The sequence below is a fragment of the Filicampus tigris genome, chromosome 4 (genome assembly GCF_054856515.1).
Source record: "Filicampus tigris isolate MCC_2025a chromosome 4, RoL_Ftig_1.0, whole genome shotgun sequence".
Lineage (NCBI taxonomy): Eukaryota > Metazoa > Chordata > Actinopteri > Syngnathiformes > Syngnathidae > Filicampus > Filicampus tigris.
In genome coordinates, this window is record NC_141220.1 from 2,518,438 (window position 1) to 2,537,763 (window position 19,326).

The following is a 19,326-nucleotide window of genomic DNA, read 5'->3' on the forward strand; positions in this document are numbered from 1 at the left end:
TTTGTGTCAATTTAATAAATAATGCATTGGATGGATGTCCGTTGATAGTGTAGTGGTACACACGCCTGAGTTGTGTGCGGGCAGCGTGGGATCGATTCCCGCTCAGTGACAGTGTCTATGTGTGCCCTGCGACTGGCTGGCGACCAGTTCGGGGTGTAGTCTGCCTTCGCCCATTGACGGCTGGGATAGGCTCCAGCAACTCCCCGCGACCCTATATAGGATAAGCGGTTTGGAAGATGACATGACACATGCATTGGATGGCTCTACATCATCATACTTACTGCCTTAGAGGAGACAAACAGGTTTGTCCTCTTTCCAAAGCCACAATGGCCTTCATCACATACACCACCCAACTCCTTGTTGCCAGGCTGATGAAAAAAAACCACAAAAAAAAATAAACAAAGCATGTACCCAGCTGTTTGAAAATATGTTTGGACTTCAAGTACAACCACATAAGATTCCAGTGGCGGTGACCTTTTGTGTGCTGTATTCACTTCCAAGTGACTCAATTTCCTGATGAATTACAGCATGGCAACATGAAGAAGAAATACTGCTTGGCAATGCCCACCTAATAGAAACCACCTACTATAATTGTGTGAAAACAAAAGGAAAAAACAATTTAATGCCCCACCTAAACAAGGGCCCCACCTTAATGGCGGCAGCACAAGTGATTTAAACCCTCCGTTAACCACTGTGAGGCGACAGAAGAAACACGGGAGCAGGACCGACACCAACGCAAGAACCGAGAGGGGCTCCAAGAGAAAACTTGTTTGTGCATGTACTGGTGAGTACTTTCGCCATCTTGAAGTGTTTTCAGGGAACACATCATCATCAGTGCCACTAGATGGGTCACACACTTCCTAACCAAATGTATGACAAAAACTCAATTTTAAATATGAACAAAACGTTCAAAATACTTGCTCTGAATATTTCATTTTTCTGAATACATTTCTCAGTGTGGGTATAAAGATCCATCCTTCAAAACAAAGGGTTTAAGCATTAACCAAAAATTGTGATTTTTTTTTTTTTATTCCAGTGCAAAAGGTTCTCGTGCATAAAAATTGCCATTCAAGTATGGCACAAAACGGCTGAACAGCAGACCAACATTAGGTGTAAGAAGGCATTTTGTAAATTTTTTCACAAATATCAACTCAGTCAAAATTGTAATATTATTGAGGGTATTATGCCATGCATTTCATTCCAAATCCGCAAAAAAATTATTAGGGCTACTCATGCAGTATTATAAGGCAGTGTAAGACAGTGTGTAAATGCAACTAAGGGATGTCTGCTAACTAGTGGTGAAAGGTGATTACAACTTTAAACTGAACAGTGAAACCCCGCGGGGGATATGGACCCGGCCGCCCTGCGAATAGCGAAAATCTGTGAATGATTGATGGACATTGAAATGCATGCGGCCCGCCAGTTGCTCATCCCTGGTCTAATATATTTAATGTATGTGACATTATATTGTGTTTCTGATTCAAGATTGTACGCATCCAGAGTGGAGTGTGTGGAGTTTGCATTGTTTGTACTGAAAACAGAAAACACAAGATAAAATTAAAAATACTTATGTATACCATATTTATACATTGGAACAAAATATAGATTTTTAATTTGAATAAAAGATTTAAAATTGTCATCAGGCTGAATTTAAAAGAAAAATGCTTTCAACACATTTGGAATAATAGGCAAGGAAAGGGCAAGGCAGTTTTATTTATACAGCACATAATCATAATTACAAGTAAATTTAAAAGCATTCAAAAATTAAAGAACTTAAGACGTTTAATACAAAATACAGAAATGAAAGATATCTTACTCAAATTACTTAAATAACTGACAGTGCAAGAAAAATAATTTAAAAATTGTATGTAATTTAAAAAAAAAATGCTTTGTTAGAGCTCTGTCATAAGCATGGGAAAATAAAATCAGTTTTTAATCTGGATTTGAAAGCGGGATATCCACTGTGTTCTACAATAAAAGCATTTATTATCAAATCTGTTTGTGAAGTGAAAGGCTTTTGCACAGCGAGAGTTCAATGTGACCGTGGACTTTGAAGTGCATGGTTGCTGCTGGAGCCATGTTTGTCAATGACAGCATAATAAATCAGCAATTAGCAACTGAACAATAATTTTGCTTCCCGAAAAAGTTGTGGTTCCAGTCGATACAAGGGTTCTGTCCGACAGCAACGACGTGAAGATTGGCAAGGAGTTATCAGCCTCTTCCAGTCCAGGATTGTCCAGGTGCCTCGTGGCAAGGCATGGAACCTGGATCTTAACAAGCTGACACTGTCCAAGCAGCCAGCTCCCCCATCATGTTTACCTGATGAACTTTCTCTCGCTCTACATCTCCTATTTCTTTTCACTGTCTTGCAGGACTTCAGCCACAATGATCATTCTCAAGTTATTCACTGTTGCCCTTATGCTGATTGGTAAGTCATCAAATTCTCAACTCCCAAGTAACAAAAAGTAAGTGAAAGGTCACCATTTAACAAAGTTGTCAACTCTTTATCACAGGAAGCAGCTGTCTTTCTGCTAAGATAAAGAGACAAGCCTCCGTTACTCAAGAAGACGATGGAGCACTTAGATCACCTCCAGGTCCACCTGGACCACCTTCAGGACCACCTTCAGGACCACCTTCTGGACCACCTTCAGGCCCACCTTCTGGACCACCTTCCGGCCCACCTTCGAAACCTCCAGGACCACCTGGACCAGAGGGTCCAGTAGGGCCAGCGGGTCCAGTAGGGCCAGAGGGTCCAGTAGGGCCAGATGGTCCACCAGGACCACCTGGAGCAGATGGTCCACCAGGACCACCTGGAGCAGATGGGCTAGCAGGACCACCTGGAGGAGATGGTCCAACAGGACCACCCGGAGCAGATGGGCCACCAGGACCGCCTGGACCAGATGGGCCACCAGGACCACCAGGACCACCAGGACCACCTAGTCCACCTGGACCACCTGGACCACCTGGACCTCCCGGGCCACCGCTACCTTATCCACCTGGGGTACCACCCTATTGGCCACCTGGGCCTTCACCACCTTATTGGCCACCTGGGCCACCACCATCTTATTGGCCTCCTGCGCCATATTATTGACCACCTAGGCCACCACCATCTTGGCCACCTGAGCCTCCCAAATTTTGAACATGTGGGCCACTGCCACCACCATCTTATGAAACACTTTTTGATCCATTATCTTAACAACCAGGGTCACCCAGACCACTGGTTACTGTGGATGAAAATGACCCACTTGGACCACCACCTTTCCAAGCAGGACCATCACTCAGACCACATTTTATATCACAATTAGACACCCAGGCCAATACTAGACACCAGTGCAACCACCTTTTATCCTGGATAAAAACCACCCAACTGCAGGTCAAATTGTCAACATGCCCTACCACTTGTCCCACCTGGACCACCACCAGGACAACCCCTGCCAATACCAATTTCTGCGGATGAAAACAACCCACCTGAACCAGCACCCTGCAAACCTGGACCACTACCCGCAACATCTGTTACGCCGATGAAAACAATAACCCTCAAACATAACCTTTCAAACCTGAACCCCACCAGGACCTACCTGGCTACCACCAGTTACTTTGGATGAAAACGACCCACCTGGACCACCAGTTGGAACAAAATCCTGTCCACCACCTGGGCTCCCTGGTGACCCCAGACCATAGAAAGTGAATTGTTTTTATTCTAAAAGAAAACTTGTCATCAAGCATTCGGTCCTTATCTTAATGATCATTGTCTGGTTGTTGAGGTGTAAATCTAACATCCCCATTCTGGCCACCTGTGTTCAATACCAGTAATAAAGATGATTTTTCTTCTTAACGACTTGGTTGCTTGAATGTGATAGACTCAGACGTGCTATCCTTCGTGTTCATAAACATGATCACATTTCCTGAGTATGACATCAAACTGCAAATGTCTGCTGCCTTGTAAAAATAATAATAATCATCATCATCCATATGTACATATTCCACTTACCCAAGTCAACTCAACTTGATTTATAGAGCACTTTAAAACAACCATTGCTGCATACTAAGAGATGTATATGCAGTAAAAATTAGTCATACAATAAGAAAGACAGTGAAAACAATAAATTAATTAATAATACAAATGCAGCAGACACCAAAAAACACTAAAACAACAGAGTCTCATGCTGAGTTAAAAGTCATAGAATAAAAGCGTGTTTTAAGACAAGTTTTAAAAATGGATAGAATCGGCTTGCCTAACATTTAATGGAAGGTCATTCCAAAGGGAGGGACTTATAACGGACAAGGCTCAATCCCCTCGGAGCCTCCGCTTAGTCCTCGGTAACTCCAGAAGCATCGGGTGCACGGAGGTCAGAGAGTTAAAGGGACACTTGGATGAGCTTAACATTGGCACTTATATAATAGTTTTGCATGTAAAAATGACATCGGTACTAAAATGCTCCCACCCAAAAGACTCTGTAGGCTTTTTTTGTAATGAGATTTATGACAAATTGCCCCGCCCCCTTTTGGAGCTCGCCTTGTTATTTTTTCGGTCTCAGCGGTCTATGTCACGGGATGGAGGCAAACGTGGTAATATTGCTTGCTTTGTCATTTCTGTTGTCTAACGGCGACCAATCGCCACCAAAATGCATATGCAAATGCACATTATTACTCACCTTCAACCTGTGAAAGTCTAAAAGTGTTCTGCTCAATAGTTTGGATTTATTGACATAAAACGTGATCTCATCATGATCACCTTCACAAAATCAAAAATACTGTGGCGATCGTTTCTCCACTTATAAAAAGCTGAAGCGGACAAGAGTATGCATGCGCACGCGAACCACGACTGGTTATATTTCGGACATTCAACGACGCTAAACTAATGTCAACTCTCAGGAGGCAGATGGCGACTGGCAGCGGGCAAGCAATCAGGCAAGCATGGATCTTTATTGCCTCCCCCCTTCCCTCCCCGGCTAACAGCATGATAACGGTACAGCTAATAGCAACAACTAGCTTCAGGACATTAAAACAAAAGGCGTTAGCACAACAACATTAGCTCCTTACCGTCCGCGCAGCGTGTGGAGGTGATCATGAGCCTGCGTCTTCATGTCGCGAGGTTGCCTCCCAAGCAGTCGCGTGCGTTGTCCGACACGCTTGCAGCTGCGAGAGTGAAGCGGCGTCAAAATGAGGTTAGACCTCATCGAACACCGGGGGTGTCTTGAACATGTGCATCCGACTCCACAGCCGAGTGTGGCCGCATTGAAACGCACCATTTCGGCTGTTACGTTCCAAATTGGACGGCATGTTGTAGATCGAAAAACTGGGGCCATTCCGCATCCAAATAAATGTGCACATCTCCTCATTCCCACTTCACTCTCTGTAAATATCCTGACTGGTGTTAAATGCCTCGCTCGTCCTAACCGTGATCAACAATGAGGTAGTGTTTTTCTTTTTGTTGTTGTTGGGTTTTTTTTTAGCAAACAATCAATATGCGCTCATCCCAGCCTAAATATATGTAGCTCTGCTCACTTCTACGTTTCCTCATTATCATATAAATTTGCCACGGAGTGATTACTCCTTTTGATATGTTGAAGTGGTCATTAGTAGGAATATCCACATACATTTTGGTGCCAATTGATCACCGTTTTTGGACGATATAAGCAATGAAAATACAATGATTTCCAATGGAGAGATTGTAATCAGTTCCTCCAGTGACTCCGACTGAACAAGGATAGAACGGTAGGGGGCACGGCCATTCTCCTCATTAACAAGAAGCGTTATTCATGGAGTCACTTATTTCCTAATTTCTCCCAAATTTATTGATAAAATAGAAAATGACAACCCTTTTCATTTTCCTGATCAAAAAATATATGAAATGAACTTGTTAGTGAAAACATGGCCATCCCGGCTAAACCATCCCTTTAAGGGGCAAGACCACTTAAATATTTAAAAGCAGATACAAGTATCTTAAATTGGAGGTGTATGCTCCCTCCTACGAGCATCGGTTACAAGGCGAGCAGCAGCATTTTGAGCCAACTGGACATGCTTGAGGGAGGACTGGCTGACTCAAAATAAAGTACATTACAGTAATCCATCTCAGATGTAACCAAGGCATGGATATCTGTTTCTAAGTGCTGTTGAGAAAGGAGAGGCTTGATCTTAGCCAGCCGCCTAAAATGAAAAAAAGATGGACTAAACAGCAGCACCAATTTGTGTTTTTCTTTGGCAGTTTTAGTCATGTTCATACTCTTTTTAGTCTAGTCTAGTTTTAGTAGATTAAAGGTCTGAGCATTTTAGTCCTAGTTTAGTCATAATTGTCCATGACTATTTTAGTCTAGTTTTAGTCAAAGATAACTGATGACATTTTAGCAAAGGTGGGACATTCAGGTCCAGAAAGTAAAAACGCTGCTAAAGTTAGGATTTAGCCACAGGTGCTTGCACTAAACCGGCAGGTAAACAAACTCATTCACCTGCCATTGTTTGGAAGCACAATGGATTTCCAACCTCCCAATTTTAGTCTAGTCTAATCTAAATCTCGTTTTAATCGATGGAAACTGATGACATTTTCGTCTTGTTTTAGTCAAAGAACATTGTTTTATAGTCTCTTTTCAGTAATGTAGTTTTGTTCAAGCCTGTCAATTTAGAATATAAAATATAGAAAGCAACCTTTTTCCTTTAGTCAAACCCAATTTTTAACCTAAAAGTCTCAAGAATACATCCATTTCAGACACGGAAGAAGCTCTCATGAAATAGGCCTATTATGTTCAACAACATATTTGTTCTACCAACCATCGTAGAACTACACACGCATTCATTTAAATAAAACAGCATAACAATGCCACAAAACGAAAACAATATGATGACTGAAAACATGCAGAGTCCTGACTTCTAACTTCTCCCGTTGTTGTGCATCATGTCCTCCTTACATATTGCGTAGGATTATTGTCAGGTTCACTATAACTCACAATACCATCCATCCATCCATTATCTGTACCGCTTATCCTCACAAGGGTCGCGGGGCGCGCTGGAGCCTATCCCAGCTGTCTTTGGGCAGTAGGCGGGTGACACCCTGAACTGGTTGCCAGCCAATCGCAGGGCACACAGAGACAAACATCCGCACTCACAATCACACCTAGGGGCAATTTAGACAGTCCAATCAACTTACCATGCATGTTTTTGGAATGTGGGAGGAAACCGGAGTACCCGGAGAAAACATGCAAGAACATGCAAACTCCACACAGGGAGGCCGGAGCCGGGATCGAACCCACGACCTCTGAACTGTGAGGCGGACGTGCTAACCAGTCGACCACCGTGCCGCCCCAATACAACACAATAAAATACAATACTATACAATACAATTTTATTCATATAGTGCATTTCATAACAGCTCGGGCTGTACAATACAATAAATAAAACAAAAACAATAAAAGGCTGCGGTACATTTATGCATAGATATAGACATAAATAGACATAAAATACTATATATAATTTGACACTGGATAAGAGCTGCAAAATTCAGGTCGGATCAAAAGCCAGGGAAAAGAAATGTGTCTTCACCTGGGTTTTATATAGATATAATTAATACATAAAATATAAATAAAGCCAATAAATTGACATAAAACACTATATACAATTTGACACCGGAAAAGAGCCGAAAAATTCAGGTCCGATCAAAAGCCAGAGAAAAGAAGTGTCTTCAACTGGGTTTCAAAAATAGACAGAGAGGGGGTTTGCCTAACAACCAATGGGAGGTCATTCCAGAGGGAAGGACCAGTGACAGAAAAGGCTTGATCCCCTCTGAGGCTCCGCTTGGTCCTCGGCACCTCAAGCAGCGCCTGGTCTGCAGACCTGAGGCTGTGGGAAGGTGCGTAGGAGTGGAGGAACTCGGAGAGGTACGCCGGGGCGAGGCCATTTAATGATTTAAAGACGAATAGGAGAATCTTAAATTGAACCCTGAAATGCACTGGGAGCCAGTGAAGGAGGACTGTACAATTACAATTCCTCACAGCGCTCTGAACCAGCCCCTCTGCCTCCTCTCTTTTATTTTTTTGGGTGGTCCATAATTGTATGAATAGAAATTGCTACTTTAAAGGGTGTGTTAACGGCCTCAGCGATTAAAAAAATAGCCAAATGTGCCGGGCACCCCAGAAGCAGTGAAAATCAGGCCCACAGTTCACAACAGAAATTTTAATGAGAACCTGAATTCATATACTAGTCAAGTGCATGAGGGTCTTGAGTCCAGAGGAGGAGGTTGGAGCCAAGAGAAAGTCCAAGGGGTGGTTCCACTGGAGAGCAGACAAGGAGCGAAGATGAGGCCGGAGACACTGGTTGTAGCACGGAGGAAGTCTAGGGATGAGAGGATGGGAAGTGGTTAATAGTTGATCAAGTTTACGAGGTCTGCAGGAATAACGAAGTTGAATAGCATAAACTTGAGATTCAGACTTGAGACAGCTTCAAACTAATCACAATGGTCAACGTTCAAACACTGGTTGCTTGTCCTCTGCTGGCTTTTGAAGGCAGTGGTCTTGATTGAAGGCGGCTGCAGCAGGGTTGATTAGAATTCTCCCCACCTGTGCTGGCTGAAGCAGAAGCCTGGCTCAGCGGTGAGGAGAGGGGCAGGAATCCTTGCCGCGGCGTGGCATAACAGTACCCCGCCGCTGAGGGGAGGCACCGGACGACCGCCCGACAGCACCAGGGTGGTCTCGACAGGGTTTTCAGATCGTTGTGGCGTTTTAATAAAATTGTCAGTCGGTGTTCTCAATTCAATTGATTGTGTTTTATCAGTTGTGCCACCCGCGCAGCTGCGGCTCCTTTGAGTGTGCGTTACAACATCCTCATGGCTGGGTTAATTTAGATCTTTTTCAGCAGCGAGACCTTTTGCAAGCGGTGCAAGCTCAGTTGCGAGACCCGATAGTGTCGTACGATTTGTGGTCTTGGGTCTGGCTGGTTGAAGTGACGCAGACAGATTTAGAACAGCTACGCATTGAGTCAGACAAACATGGAAAGGAAACATAAGGTGTTCACCTGGAGAGGTGAAAAGATAATTATTGATGATGCGGATTATGGGCCGTTTAAAATCTCTGTGGGAGAACAGCTGCAGGTCCTGTGGCCACATGTGTCAGAATTGGAGGAAGGAAGTGCGGATCAAAAATCAATTGCTTGGAAAAATTTGAAGGAGGCACAGGAGTGTGATTTTTTTTCCCATGTGATGATGAGGTTAACTTGTTCAAATAATTTTGGCCGTATTTTACAAATTGCTAGATGTAGTGAGAGAGGAAAACAAAAAGCTAACAAGAATGTTTTCAAAAATCGTACACTGGAAAAGCAAGGACGTGAAAGACGCTAAATATGTTACTACTTATTATCGGATGACAGCTGCTTTAAAAGTTCAGCATGGCTGTCAAGAAGGAAAAGGAAAAAAACAAAATCCAAACTGATGAGCGCGGGCCAAAGGTGGCCCTCACTGGAATACGGACCGGTAGTGCCAACGGGTCCATTGCTTGCTTTTGACCAGCCAGCGGGCTTACAGGCCCCCATTGCTGACTTGATAAGGGGCACAGTGATGTATGACATACAGGATGAGCCACTTAGTGGTGGTGGGCTAATGACAAGGCCGGTTTCAGGCCACAATAATTATTTGATGAGTGTGTCTTCCCCTACAGGCGCGGAGCTGAGCGGCCGTGGGAATGGGATGCACGTAGTAGGGGCGACTTTTGGGGTGGCCAGATATCGGGCACAAAGAGATAGGGCTCCGTTTCCTTAAAAAATTAAAACAATTGTGCATTCAACTGAGCCTTTAGTAGAAGAGGGGGGGACAGAGAAAGATTCTGAGGCAGAGTTTGCGCAGCAGGAAACACACACATACGCCACAGACGCACAGCCCATGTCAACAAAGCAGCCCCACCCATGGAGAAGGAGACAGGCAGAGAGCCCTATCACAAGAGAAAAATTTGCGGAAGCCACACAAGGTTTGGCACCGACGTTTGGAGATGTTCGTGCCAGTTTTGAAAACAAGAACTTCTTTTACGATCTGCGAAGCCTGGAAGCTATGTCCGGGACCCAGGGTTTGGCCGACGGTCGAACCGTAACACCCGAGGCGCTTGGTGAGATTAGCCATGCCATGCGAGTTATGTTGCCCACTTCTTTCGGGCCTTTGTCCACCTGTGTCTTTCAGATGGGGGAAGGGGAGACTAGTTTGTCTTATTTATCCCGTGCCAGGAGTGAATGGACTGAGGCCTCCAGTGGTGACCCATCGGTTAGGAGTTCCGCAGCCGGTGGCAGATGCCACCAGAGATAATCCATCAATGTCAACTGCATATCAGGCAAAGTGGCCCACACACTTCCTGCACAATCATGTCAGATATTTAGAAAAATAAAAAGTTACACAGGTTAAGGAAGCAGTACTCAGAAAAGAATTGCATTTACTGGTGCAGGAAGCAAAACGGGGGACTGCGAATATCAAAAAGGAGAAGCAGATGGTCCAGTAGGAGGTCCAGATAGCGCCTATGCCCCCTGCTCCTCCTGCTACGCCTGCTCCACCTGCCGCTGTTCCTTCGCAAGCTTTCAGCGACATGGTGCCTGCCCAACCTCCTACACACCACAGCCCCTGAAATGAGGGTGGGGGCAGACCAGGGGGACGAAATGAGGGCTGCTACACCTGTATGGTTGGGGCACTGGGTGAGGGACTGTCCCTACCCTGAAGACGTGGCAGGGTCAACAACAGCCTGGCACCATGCCCGGTTACATCCAAGGTCAACCTCCGCCACAGATGATGATGCAACTGCAGTAGCTATTTTTTTCCCACAGCTGCCCGCAACACCAGCTCGTTTGGCACTGCCGGGGCCCGTGCACATGCCTCCCAGCACTGACCTCATGCCGCAATGCTCAGGTCAGTTCCCTGCCTGCCAATAGGGGTGCCCGGGAAGCCTCAATGTGCAGGTTTTGGCAGATCCCTGCATTCCGGTGATGGTGGGTGAACAGCAACTATCCATGATGCTTGATACTAGGGCACAATACTCAAGCCTGCGTGAATTGCCTCTGCATCTCCTAGTCAGTGACTGCTCTGTCACCATCGTTGGCTTTTTGAGACCGCCTGAAGCTCTGTCATTGACCGACCCTGCTGCTGTGAGGGTGGGCGAACAAACATTGACTCATGCATTAACTTACTCCCCCAAATGTCCAGTAAATCTTTTTGGATTGGACATGGTAGCATCCACACATGCGTGACACCATTGAGTGTTTTGTAAACAACTGTGAGGTGAGTCAATTGAACATAATTCGGCCCACAATTGTCATGGTCTGTTCTGTGTTGCTGTCATAATCTGCTCTGTGTTTCAGTTCATTAGCTGTGGGGGCGTGTCCTTCGGCGCCGCACCTGTGCGGCATTTGCAATCAGGGGCTTTAAAAGGACTGCGGCGTCGAGGGCTTGGTGTGAGAGTATTCACCTTGCTTGCCTCCATCAAACCTCGCGGCTGTTTCTCCAAACTGCCTCGTTTATCTTGTAGTTTTGATCGCGTGTTTTTTCCCTGAGTATTTTGGTATTTGTGTTTAGTTATCTCATTCGGACTTTGGTTTATTTCTATTTGGATTTTCCCTGATCCCTCTGTGGCAGGTGATTTTGAGTTTGTTGTTTCTCCTTGCGTTTTGCAAGCGTTTTTTCCAGGCAATCCGCCTGCGCTTTATTTTGTACTTTTGACGGTAGTAAATTGTTTTTGTATTGTAAATAAATCTTCTCGCTGGTCTGCGTTTGTGAGATCCATTCCTTTTCCAGGTTCTACGGAACCCGACAACCATGAAGGTTCTCCAGGGGACTTTTCCCTTGCCTCAGCCTCCTGGAGAGGAAATTCAAATTGACTTCACTGACATGATTGACCGAGTTCATGGACAGCGCTACCTATTGGTAATTGTCGATGTTTTCACGCGCCGACCTGAGGCATATCCCTACAAAAGGGAGGATGCAGCCTCTATCATCAAGGCGCAAGTCAATCAGTACATTCCAACTCATGGCTTCCCCAGGCGCATCCGCTCTGACAATGGCCGGCACTTCAAAAAAGAACACCTTCAAAAAGTCAAGGCAGTGCTCGGTCTGAAACACAACTTTGGCGATGTCTACCATCCCCAGTCACAAGGGAAGGTGGAGCGGATGAATCAAATATGAAGTCTAAAATAGCTAAAATCAAGGTAGGAACCAAATGGGTAGAAGCCCTTCCGCTTGCACTGATGATCCGCACTTCCATCCTCCATTCGCAGACACAGTTCACTCCCTTTGAGTTCCCAGGGCCATCCGCAGTGAATGGCATGGAAGAGGAACACCATCAATCTTGCCACACAAAAAGCTTTTAAAGTGAACACGGTTGCAAAGTTGTTGGGGTGAATGAGGAGAGTGGTACGTTTTTTTCACCACAGTGTTAGGGCAGCAGATATTCTGCAAGAAAAACAAAACAGCTGGCCTTACCTCCCCACAAGCTTAATCAGGATGTGTCAACCTGGTGGAACAACATGTTGGAACGCTTTTTGGAGCAACAGCCTGCCATTTCTGCAGCACTCTTGTCCAGGGATCTCAGAAAAGGAGACGTGAGCACTCAAAAGGAAAAAGACTTTTGTGATGGTGAAGACATTGTCAAGCTGATGGCGCCGGTCAAATTGGTGACCGCAACTATGTCTGAAGACAGGCAGCCCACACTTTCAGTGATTTCACCAGCCAAAGCAAAGCTTATAAAAGAACTTTAAAGCAACTGATAGACACAGTTATCAGAGCGATGAAGTAGGCATTCACAAATGATTTGGAGAAACGCTATATTGGCCTCAATGATCTTTTTTACACAGCAACAGCTCTGGACCCTCGGTTCAAGTCTCTTCCCTTCCTGAGTGACAGTGATGAGGAGAGGATATTCACAAGCATCTCATAAGAATCTACATCCTTGCATGAAAAGGCAAGTCCTTAAAAGGGAAATCAACACAAACACATTTTTTTCAAGAAGCTGAAATGTTAAATAATACTTTGTTTCCATTGTTTACTCTGAATCTACTTCAGTCTATTTTTTTTCTTATCCAATGCAACGGGTAATGTCATTCAGTCTATTTTTGTCCATGTCTAAAAATAAAGAGACTGACGTTGCCATTTTATTTTATATTTCATATTACTTTATTGATCCCACAGTGGGGAAATTTTCATTGTTACAGTAGCAAAGATATAGGTCACACAGGGGCGGCGGCATAATGTGGCCATTAATGTATAACATTGACGGCAAACATTTAGAATCAAACCTATGTAGATATACGCAGTAACATGTGTATATACACATGTGTATACACACCAACCTACATCTACATAAAAAATATGAGGAACACTCATTTCGGCCTGTACATAGTACAGAGGAAAAAATACTCTAAGTGACAGTGCTGCAGTGCTGTAGTGAAATGTAAGGAACAGCATTGGATAAAAATAAAACTAGACTAACAGTAGTGGGGAATGTTGAGTATTGCACGGTATTACAGTAGTGGGGAATATTGGGTATTGCACGATATGAGCTCAGGTGCAGGACTGCACAATTGCACTAATGACCGCCAGTTTGTAGAGACTACACAATGTACACAAAAATATCCAAAGAATGTCATTTTATATAATTAGTTTTTTTATGATTGTCTAAAAAAACAATTTTTAACTATCTTCACAATTTTTAATCTTTTATATTTTGTTTGAAATATTGAACCAAATATCGAATCGACTCGAATCACATCGCTTCTAAACTGAACCAAAGAGTATTGAAGAATTCTGCCTTTACAGATATCGTTTTTTGTATCGAATCGTAACCCGTGCATCTAGATATGTATTGAATCGGCTTCATACCAGAGATTCCCATCCCTATTGGATACATCCTTGAAGACAAACAAACACGCATTGACTAAATAGTCATCGCCTTTTGGCCGGTCCGACTATCATTTTAAACGGGCTTCCATTAACGTTTCCGACTATATATGATGTCCTGTGGCATTTGATTCGTGACATCAAAATGAGGACATTCTTTGACTTTATGTCTGTTTGTATCAAATGTTGTTTTAAGATGTTCTGTTAGGAAATCAGTACATCCTGACAGAATTTGAATTCAGAAGACTGACTTTGGGGGGAAAAAGTTGAGTTGAGCTTCCAGGCAGTGTGTCCATTTTTAACTCATTTAATGTCTGTATAACTCATTTTTTATAATCCAATAGCATAGCACCATCCACGGATTAACTCGAGAAATACCTTTTTTGTGTCAATTTAATGCTCAAGGCTCTGATGCAATTAATCACAAAGTTCCAGGCTTGGGAAGCATTGTAATAACTTGCAATCACCAGCAGACGTCATCAGTGTCGTTTATCCAATCATAGTCGATCCAAAGGGTTACACCATACTTTGCGGAGTATTTCCCCCTTTGGATTGACTGGGCCAAACCAGAGGTAAGGGCTTTTTGGCAGTGACTTTTATCACTGGGTTTGTGAAAAAAACATTCTCAACATGCATTGGGGTGTTGGAACAATAAGATGTATCCTCTCATGGGCTTCCAACCTCCCATACCCACCAAAAAATATGCTTCTTGGGATCAAAGTTAACACACAGGCACGCACACACATGAATGCGCCTGTATGTAGCACAATGTTCATAATTTTTTTTGCAAATTGTACTTGAACATACATTTTTTGCCATCAAAATTGCTTTTTTAGAGTTTTTTTTTTAAATAAGAAAAGTACTGGTTATATATCTGAGGTGTCATAAAAGCAAAAAATATTGGTGTCAAAGTTGAAGTTTTACTTGAAATAAGTCTTTTCACAAAACCCTTGATTTCTCCTTTTTTTTTTTTCCAGAAACAGGATTTTCTGTGAAACCTGCCTATGTTCTACTGCAAGAATGACAAAAGCTAGAAATAAACTTGATGAAAGAAGAGAGTCTCATCTTTCATTTGGTCGGTCCCATGTCTGTATAGCCATTAAAACACAATATTCTGTAGGCCTTCAAAAATGGGTCAAAATCCTCAAAAGTGGCTGGCACTCAGGGGCTTAGTTGCGCTGCAAATGGCTGGCATTTGATGAGTTAACAGTGGCCGTAAAATTGAGTCAAAAGGTTAATTTTTGAGATTGTCCTAGCACATAAATTGAACCCATAAATTCCATGTCCAACGTCTGTATTAGAACCCACTGAGCCACATAGACAGCTGCAGTGCCTAGTCAGTCAGGCTTTCAAAGGAGTGTTTAAGGTTTCAAAGGCGACGGTCACGATCTTTGACGGCTGTCCCAAAATTCAGTGGAAAAATTCAACTGTCAGTATGTGTGACCTCTGGTTTTAAAGTAGTCAGTAATCCAAAGGAGGGTTTGGCTTCCATGCAGGGTCCGGATTTTTTTAAGAGTGGGTATAAAATGGAGTAAAAATTCAATTCTCCAACAACTTAAGAAACAATTGCATGTGAGCATTTTTTCCAGTTGTGTCAATGATAAACGGCAAAAACTTTAACCCTTTAATTCCTTACATTTCCTGGTTATTAAGGACTCAAATAACAAAGAAACATGCACATTTTTTTTTAAAATACCTAAAATTTTAGTTTTTATAAACCTGTGCCAAACGGCATTGCTGGCCAACCTGTGACAAAATAAATTTTGGTTACAAAATATGCCGAGCCATGGTAAATCTTGTTTTTTGATTATTTATCGGCTATTTCAAAACGAATTTCACATCAAGCTTGCTCACTTGGCCACAAACAATAAATAAGCAAAGAATTTTTCATAAAATAGCAATACTTGTGGTATGTTGCAAAGCATAGATTGCTTGCCTTGAGACAGAGGAAGGATGTACATGTAGGCTGAAACCCCACTCCATTGCTAAGGAGGTTACACACTTGTTGTCATTCTACTTGACCTCAGCAATCCCCTCTGAAGATCTGTAGTCAAATTCTCCTTGGCATTTCTTGTTCAGCTCATTGTCCTTCATCAAGGGAGCTCCACCAGTGCAGTTTTCACGAGCTGTGCCGATGCATTTCACACAAAAACTTGATTCCAGATCCTTGAACAGGCTGTAACTCGTGAAGAAGTTGTCGCAAAAGACAACAGACAGTCTTGGCTCAGGGATGGTCTTGCAGAGGGTCCGCACCACTTTGGCTCCCAGCAGAAGCTTCTTTTCTACCTCACTTAGTGTGATGTTGAAGGAGGTGAAGGCTCCTAGGTAGAGTAGCAGGTCATTGATGATTCCAGAAGTACTGGTCCGACTGTAGATGTTGAAGCCAAAATGATGAGGTCAGTTCAGATGAACTGACGCAGATTTCCTGCTCTGGTGCCTTTGTAAGGAACCATGACCTCATCCACTGACTGCTTGAAGGTAGATGGGATTTTGAGGCACTGCTTTCGCAACATGTCAAACAGTGAGCAGATCTTGTAGAAACGATCGGGGCTCTCTGCTACTTGCTGGTTGACATTGAAATGGATGAAACGACGTAGCATCTTTAAGCGGTCTCGTGGCATGATTTCTGCGGTCACGGGGAAACGTGATTCCATGGCCCAGTAGTCTTCAATGACAGGAAATTCAAAAACTCCCATAAATAGTAACATAGCCAGGAAGTGTTCCATCTCTGCAAATGCTTGTGTTGATTGGATTTCCCATTTGTTGAGCAGAATAGAGATTGGTGTGGTAGACAATGTGCCTGATCATCTAATTCGTAAAAAACGTTTTGAAGTTGGCGAAAGGTGTCTTCACTTCTTTAGGGAGGTCAAATATTTTTTTCTGGAACCAGGAATGGCTCAACTAGATACTTGATCTACAGGCAAAAAGTGTTGTTGATATTCAACAAGGCCCATCAACTTGCCTTTGTCTACAGAAATCAGAAAGGTTCAGTGACTCATTTACACATGCCATGCTTTGGTTTAGACAAGACAATAAGGTTGGACATGGTTGGACTTTCATGTCAACGACTGGATACTGCATCTAGATGCAAAGGAGTTGTTGATATTCAACAAGGTCCATCAATTTGTCTTTGTCAACAGAAATCAGAAAAGTTCAGTGACCAATTCACACATACCATTCTTTGGTTCAAACAAGACAATAAGGCTCGCTACAAGGCTTGCATTTGAATGGTGGGACAATCATGAGTCTTTAGAGTCACTGAAACACAAGAAATGAATACTGAAGCTACTTTGTGTCTGCAAATTCACCTATTGACTGAGATAACCATGCACAAAATGTTTACAGAGGCAGACAACGTGTATATCCTGTTGCTACATTCTAATGCCTAATTCGTCCAGAGTATCCGTTTGGCATAGCTTGTTTTTGAAATTGAAATTATTGCTTCCCTATTTTTTGTTTTTTTCTTCAATAGGTTACCTAATTATGTTCAGTAGTCATTCTTAAACCACAATGTGACAAAAAAAACATTCCAACCTTTGAAAAAACAACCAGAAAAATGTTATAAGCGAGGGGTGGGTTTAGAAAAATGTCCATATTGCTGGTAACCCTAATTAAAGTGCATAATGCCTCACCCCAAAACGTCTTTAAATGTTCTTTTTGTGCATAACCCAGGTATACCAAGTATAAGAGAAGGTTAAATGATTTAAAGTTAACTTCCAACCAAATGTCTATATTTTAAAACAATCTAAAGTTAGTGTGCCAAACGGATACGGTGGCCATTAAAGGGTTAACATAACCAGCATCTGCCCATCTGATTGTTTGTTTATTGTCATTTGATGACAGTGTAATAACAGATACGGGGCAAGGCTTGTCCCTCATATCTAGATGAGAGTAAGGGAAACCAGGAATTCCACTATCAAATGTGTCTAAATCTATAAATCAGGATTTTACAGGACTATAGTAATAATAATTGAGGTATTGCAACTATTCGATATTCTCAAGGTATTTCACCCATTCACAGGTTTGTCCCGAATAAACAGAACGAGAGGCTGATGTACAGTATATAAAAATACAATGTTTTTATTCACAAAAGAATAAAATAGGCAAAAATGCAAGGCAGTGTAGCAGTATTACTACCCATATAAGTATAGTAAAAAAATAGCCAATGGCTGATTCTAAACTTCACAGCAAACTCTGGTCCTATTGTTTGTGAACCATCCATCCATCCATTATCTATACCGCTTATCCTCACAGGGGTCGCGGGGCATGCTGGAGCCTATCCCAGCTGTCTTCGGGCAGTAGGCGGGGGACACCCCGAATTGGTTGCCAGCCAATCGCAGGGCACACAGAGACAAACATCCGCACTCACAATCATACCTAGGGGCAATTTAGAGTGTCCAATCAACTTACCATGCATGCTTTTGGAATGTGGGAGGACCCACGCAGGCACGGGGAGAACATGCGAACTCCACACAGGGAGCCCGGAGCCGGGATCGAACCCACGACCTCTGAACTGTGAGGCGGACGTGCTAACCAGTCGACCACCGTGCTGCCTTCACAGCAAACAGTTACATTAAAATAAACACAGCACATCCACGCTCAAAAACAAATGGGCAATAGATGCCGAGCCACTTCAATATTGCACTTTGCTCAATAAATAAACACTGAGTCAGGATAGACATTTTACTAAAAGAAAATTAGGATTTTATCTATCAAAATGACATGACTCGTGAGGCCAGGCGCATGTGTAGGCAAGCAGAGAGGAAATGGAAAAAGGATAGTCGGCAGGAGTCCTACCAAACTTTGTGTAACAGCTGGAGATCCTACCAAAAAGTGGTGAAACTGGAGAGAATGAAATACTTTTCAGACATTGTTGAAAAAAATGTCAATAATCCTCGTATTCTGTTTAAAATCATTGGGGCTGTTTTAAATCCGCCACAATATACTTTTTTAGAATCCAGCTCGGAAAGCTGTGCCAAGTTTTTAGTCTTCTTCAGTGAAAAGGTTGCTCTAATTAGGGCCCAATATGCCAATCCCAACATTCAATATTTTCATAAATCTCCCTTGCTCAGCTGTGTTTTCCCAGTTTGAGGCTGTGTGATTACCATTTCTAACAAAAAATAGTTAATCATTTAAAACCTTCATCTTGTCCCACGGACCCGATTCCTCCGAGGCTTTTTCAAGATGTGTTGTCAAATATTGGCTTTAATGTCTTAAATATTGTGAATAGCAGTCTTGCCACTGGAGTTGTACCGTCGATTTGTAAGCATGCTGTAATTGAGCCACTTCTGAAGCGAACTGGCCTTGATTCTTTGGATATCTCAAATTACAGGCCAATTTCCAAACTTCCTTTTATGGCAAAAGTGCTGGAAAAGTGTGTTCTGTCTCAACTACAACCCTTTCTGGACACTCACTGTATTTCTGATATGTTCTAGTCTGGGTATAAAGCCTTGCATAGCACAGAGTCTGCACTTTTAAAG

General features: G+C 43.0%; 1 protein-coding gene across 1 annotated transcript; it reads left to right on the forward strand.

Annotated features, from left to right (window-relative positions):
* The first annotated feature begins 682 nt into the window (after nucleotides 1-682).
* On the forward strand, nucleotides 683-3,835 carry LOC147148097 (uncharacterized). The gene is made up of 3 exons (XM_086027497.1): nucleotides 683-784; nucleotides 2,373-2,428; nucleotides 2,514-3,835. Exons 1-3 carry the CDS (start codon nucleotides 777-779, stop codon nucleotides 3,089-3,091), a joined length of 642 nt encoding a protein of 213 aa, XP_085883623.1. The 5' UTR covers nucleotides 683-776; the 3' UTR covers nucleotides 3,092-3,835.
* Nucleotides 3,836-19,326: the final 15,491 nt, after the last annotated feature.

Excerpts from the sequence above, each read along its gene's own strand:
- LOC147148097 (XM_086027497.1), top strand. Across the intron at positions 2,429-2,513 it reads TGTTGCCCTTATGCTGATTG|GAAGCAGCTGTCTTTCTGCT; the intron begins GTAAGTCATCAA and ends TCTTTATCACAG.